Below are 6,000 nucleotides of genomic sequence, written 5' to 3' on the forward strand. Positions count from 1 at the left end.
TAAATTTTAGCAAAAGTTAGGTATTTCAAAATTTTAAGTACTTACTGTACATCAACTGGCTTTATATTATATGAAATAACAAATAAAATGTTTGCTATATACCCGTATTATGACTGTAGCATATTAACACAGAATTCTACATAAACTTTCTGGGTTAAACTGCTTAGTGAATATCCAACATTTCATATATGACCTCCACCTACTCCCAATGAGGTGAGACAGGTTACAGTGAGTTCACAGTAATATCATCATGACAGTCATAACATCATATACACACACACACTGCTCATCTGTTCCGTATGAGTCAGAGCACGCTCTACTTTCATATGACGGTCCATGTCACCACATAATGACCATTAAAAATAAATGTACTTGACAAAGGCTCTGAAACATGATATTATAGCGCTAACTTGCGGTACTTTGTTCCTCCGGTTAATGTAGCTTTATCCCTATTTACTGCTACCCAATGAAAATATTCCATGAAGGTAAAACTCAATACAAATTTGTTTTTGCCTTAATATCAACAAATCTGACCTGGCTGTTCCCTAGAGAAGTAAAAATCTTTTCGCCCACTTTGTCAAATAACCCCAAAGCCCTAATTTTGAATGTCAAATTGCTGCAAAACAGTGAATTATGAATCTATGTTTTACATGTCTATTAATATTAACATAATTTATGGGATATTCAAATAGACTACTTTATTCGTCTGCTTCTTTCAATCCTTTTATGCCACTGACGACAACTACTGACACACCCTTATAAAATAACATGAATATTTACCTGTTTGACACAATGTAAACCATGCCCCCACCTAACTAAAAATGGAACCTTTTATTTTGATAAAAAGCTTTTGAAAGAAGACCGGATTTAATGATACCTGGAAATGTGGTACAATTGATTGTCCAAAATAACAGATTTCTTTACAGAATATAACTTATATAGTTATCATAGGCTCAAAACAGTAAATACAATTCAGTAAAACAAGCATACAAAAATCTATTTTTTTTTTCAACAAAATAGCACAATAACAAAATCAGAAATATGTTAACATATTAATCATGAACCTTTCTTTTCTAGTTTCAACATCCACAAGGCCCACCCCACCCACCCCCAGGACAGGGACGTCAAATTCTGTTCACATTCCAGCCCCACCCCCCATCCTGCCAGACCCCCTCAATCATCAAGAGTCACACGCCCTCTTAGTGATAACATCTCCTTTGAGAAGGAAACATCTTTTAGCTTAAAAACCACCTGAGGGATACTGAGCACATGCTACAGGCCAGACTCATATTGATCTTGGCTTACTAGTTCATGCATACAAGTTTTGTCTGAGTGAAAACTTCATTGTACTTTTATAAGCAATGCCAATCAAATGTCAGTGATTCCGGTGTAGAACTGTGAAAATCTACACAAATTTTAACTGCTTCAAAAATACATAAATGAAAAGAGGAGAGAGCATATTAGAGACTCGTTATACTAACATTTAAAAAATATCACAAATCCATGGATAAAGTTGACCCATATTAACTATGGTGATTCACCCAACGATTTCCTATGTACACATCTTTAATGTGGCTTCAAAAAGATTTCAGCAATTTATTTTTGTGTCCTGTAATACTATGAGAAAACTGCAGGAGGGTGGAGGCCCCATCTGTTGACATTCCACTAGTCACAACATGCCTCATTCGTATTAATGTACCATTAATCAAACAGTAAACAAACAAATGTCATAACTCCACTGTGGATGCCACCACACTACCAATTCTAATGCACATCCATTTATTATTCAAGCCTGCTCTTGATTTGTTTTGCCATTTTGTATAAATTTATCCCAATAATAATCTTATGACACAACCAAAAGCTCAGTTACTCAAGGGTTACTGTAAATTTTTACAGCACCTCACATAAATATACAGTCAATTTCTAAACCCCTGGCAGGGTTTTTGCCTTCTTAATTAAGACCAAATGGGAGTTGGGGGCTAGAGAGACAAAAAGAGTGAAATCATTTTGCATGAGAAATTAACACTGAAAACCTGTTGGAGAGTGCTGCAACTTAATACAGTTATAAATCACATGCTGTGGAATACTGGGTCCTAAAATAACAAAAGCCACCACGTGTCAGGTGGCATTTTCCACTAAATTAGATTACTTTTTAAACAATTAAAGCTCAGACATGTTACCACTGGGCTCTTGAGGCAGATCCAATATATGGCTCTAACACAGCTACACTGTAAATGTACTAGTTAGTAAGTGATATTTTATTTTCAAATTTAGGACAAATCTATTCATTGTGTACCAATGAGTTTTACAAAGGCGTATTGTATACCCCCCCACCCCACCCCCACAACCACCTCCAGGCTCAGATAACAAGTCACTAAATCATTGTTCCCTGTTACAAGCTATAACATCAATGCTATCAATCTTATCTAGCTTCCTAGATCAAAGACAGATTGGGGGATTCCATTACATCACCTTGCAGCAGCGTTGTACAAGTCATCAAAATGTGTTGTACAGTATGAGGCAATGATACAAGTTACAGATACAACAGGTATTACAACTATTTGAGTACTTCAAAACTAGCCATGAATATGTAGAAAGTATCAGGTGCAAAAATGCAAAATTCCATTTTGTTGCTTTATTCCTTTGCTCCACTTGGACTAACCTACTAGTTATCTATTTTTGTTAATACTAAAGACTTCTATAAAGAGGAATGACCCAATTCCAATATAGCATCCTTCTACTCTGGATGTCTTATCATAAATTTATACAACTACTGTACACCACAGCTATTAAAGTGCTCTGCATACAAGAAAACCATCCAAAAATCTGTTTACATGTTCAAGGACTGTGTGCTCTATGCTTTACAGTCAGGTATGCGACCTGGACTCCAACAACAGCCCCCATTCACAGTGGCACACAACACTGGCCCATTGTTATCAGTACACAGAATCTCTTAATTAAGATCTACATGGAAGATAGGGGTAGACTTCAGGTAAATAACAACAGTGTGATGGGCTACTGCACACCAGGGGGTTAGACCAGGGGACAATACACCACCATAGACCCCAAACTTGAACTCGTTGTAAACTCCCTATTCATCCCCAGAATACCAAGTTGTGGAACATTTCACGGTTGTTTAGGTTTGTATGAAATGATGGGATAAAGGAATGAATACACTTTGGTGGCTGGGTAGACCTTGCTTGGATGTCTGATCACAATGCTTATCTTTGCTCTGCTTTGTGTTTTATCTCTCACTGCAACAGATGGAGATAGCAGCAATAGGGATACCTTGGAACTCTGTTTATAAATGAGCTCCTTCTTCAATACAAATACCCATAACAAAAACCCTGGAGATATTTCATAAAGGGTGACCTACTTTTCCATGATTTGAATTTTGATATATAGCACCTACCTTGGACTCTCACTGTGACAGGTGTTGGCAATGGTGATGTTGTCAAACTGTTGGTGGCAAAGCAAATATACTCATAAGGTCCAGTAGTGGACAGTGTCAGCACAAGCTGAGAGCCAGTAGAGTTGGTATTATCTGGACTGGTCCACACATAGTTTGGACTTGGATTGCCGCTTGCCTGACAGTTGAGAGTAAAAGTTGTTCCCTGCTCAACTGTAAATGTACCAGTGGATGATGTCACCGTTGGCCCCTGTCGCACTGGGTCTGAAATATGCAATATATTGATAAATAAAATTCTAAAATGTGGATAGAAAAAATTTAATGTCAACATAACATAAGACCCAGTTTCACAAAGTGAAAATATAAGGAGACAGTTTACAAAGATGTTACAAATAATAAAAAGTCATACGAAAGATGACAATGTGCAATGCAAATTCTTTGTGGGTAACACAGATGAAATAACAATCAAAATTTGTGTATGTATTTTTTACAATAACAGTTTCAACATAAACCCATGATGGAATACTTACATTGTACATCCAGTGTATACCTTCCTTGCTTTGTGGAGTCTCCAATCACTGTAGAGTTTGGTTCAACAACACATGAATACATAACTCCATTATCCTGGTCTGTCGGTGTAATACTCAGAATACTAACTCCATTATAGGTACAATTATCACTATTGATATTGGTCTGTAGAGTAAATCCAGCGGTGATTTCTTGAGAGCCTTTGTACCACTTCATGATGCCTGGTGGTCGCCCAATATTACTGGCTGTACAAGTCAGGGAAGCATTCTGATCTGCTTGCAACTGACTTGATAAGGATGTGATCACGATGTTGTTTCCCAGGAAATCTAGAGAAAAAATAACCAAAGTTCCATAAACGACAGCACTCTGAAGCATTTGGAAATTAGAGAAAATTATTTTTAATACTTTCAACCATTCATACTTTACAAAAAAAGAAATGTCTGTCATAAATCACAACATATTTTACTACATTACCATTAAGTAATTCTTTTAAAAAAATTAATATTAATGGAATTATGAAACTGATTATTTACACCATTTTGAATTTAATTTACAACTTTCATGCCTAATAATCATAAATGAAACTGTTTGAGTTATTCTGTATGACACTAACCAAAAAGATTCACATTGAAACTTGCTGTTCCACTGTCGTCTTGTAGTGTATTAGTAGTGATATCACAAGCATACTCTGCTATATCACCTGGACACTGTAATCCTGTTACATTTATTGATGTACTGGTACTTGAAGAGGTGAGAGTGCCCAGTGTCAGACGGTCTTTTATATTTGTGTCACCATACACTGGTGAAAAGTTGGGTGTGAAAGCAGTTGCTATCACAGTAGAACCTTGTCTCCAGTTTACTTTCAGGATATCAACCCCAGCTGGTGGTGTCCACCGACATGTCAATGTGGTTTGTGATCCTGCTCTGATATAAGTCTGTCCAGATTTCGTCACATCAAATGCATTAACTGTTAAATATAAAACACATTTTCAAAATACAATTTTCAATTTCAATTTTTAAGCTTTCTGAATTCAAATTCAATTGGCACTTAGTATTACCAAATACACTCAGGTTAACACCTTTACAATAAAGGGTCACTGGTCAATGCTGCTTTAGCTCATTGGACTCCTGGTATTATTTGTACATTCTCAAATTAAACCATATATTCAAAAATTAATTTCAACTGGGGGTGGGGGGGGGGAGAGAGAGAGAGAGAGAGAGGAGGAGGAGGAGGAAATGGGCAGTGATCACTGGTACTAGTACTTTTTGAACCTTCTTGATACATGTACTCGTTCTCCATTAGTATATATGTAGCTGTGTATTCCAAAGATAAAAAACACCCATGCTTTAATCAAAAACGGTGTATTTTCAAACAGTAAAACTATGGGCCAATCAATCAAGGTCTAACCCTTGTAAAAATAAAAAATCACAAACATAATAAACACCGAGCTCCCCCACTCTAAGATTTAAAATAGGGTCTCTGAACAGTTTCCAACAAAAACTGAAAAACTGACATATATTTAAACGTCTGGGTTTACCGTTTTATTACCATGCTGAAGAAAAAGGGTTGGGTCCACGACCCCAACACAAATGACTGTGAATATAAACACGTTATCAGTTTACTTCAAAATACACACGCGATCACACGTTACCTGAAACCAATCAAGTACTAACCTGGGAAAAAAATAACTAAAACGGCAATAAATATCTGTATGAGCTCCATTTTTCTCACGTAGAATCCACAGATCAGTATGAAACTTTGAATGGAAGTAACTTGTTTCCGTTAAGTATTTATCCTAGTCGCCATATTGACTCATTCTAACCCAACGTGCCTCAGCGCACCTGTCTGAGCGACAAGAAATATAATCCCGAAATACACATATAAACCATAAATTTTCTGTTTATTATAATTACTTGAAACGATAACTGATACTTAAGAAACTATATCTTTTGGTTTAAATTGATAGTTATATCTTGGATTTATCGGTAAAGCAAATTAAAATACATCCCACTGTATCCATCCGCGTGTGTTCGTTTGAATGGTATAGCATTCGCTCACCTTG

General features: G+C 36.4%; 1 protein-coding gene across 1 annotated transcript in view; it reads right to left on the reverse strand.

Moving 5' to 3' along the window:
- The window catches only part of LOC106181158 (uncharacterized), a 30,779-nt gene extending 26,467 nt beyond the window's left edge, over window positions 1-4,312 (reverse strand). Inside the window, exons 1-2 of the mRNA XM_087017097.1 lie at window positions 3,940-4,312; window positions 3,413-3,673 (exon numbers count right to left, since the gene is read on the reverse strand). Of these exons, the coding sequence (XP_086873223.1) occupies window positions 3,413-3,673; window positions 3,940-4,312 (634 nt within the window). The remainder of the gene's footprint in view (window positions 1-3,412; window positions 3,674-3,939) is intronic.
- Between the last annotated feature and the right edge of the window lie 1,688 nt (window positions 4,313-6,000).

This window comes from Lingula anatina, chromosome 7 (genome assembly GCF_051362555.1).
Source record: "Lingula anatina isolate TDL-2025a chromosome 7, LinAna3.0, whole genome shotgun sequence".
Lineage (NCBI taxonomy): Eukaryota > Metazoa > Brachiopoda > Lingulata > Lingulida > Lingulidae > Lingula > Lingula anatina.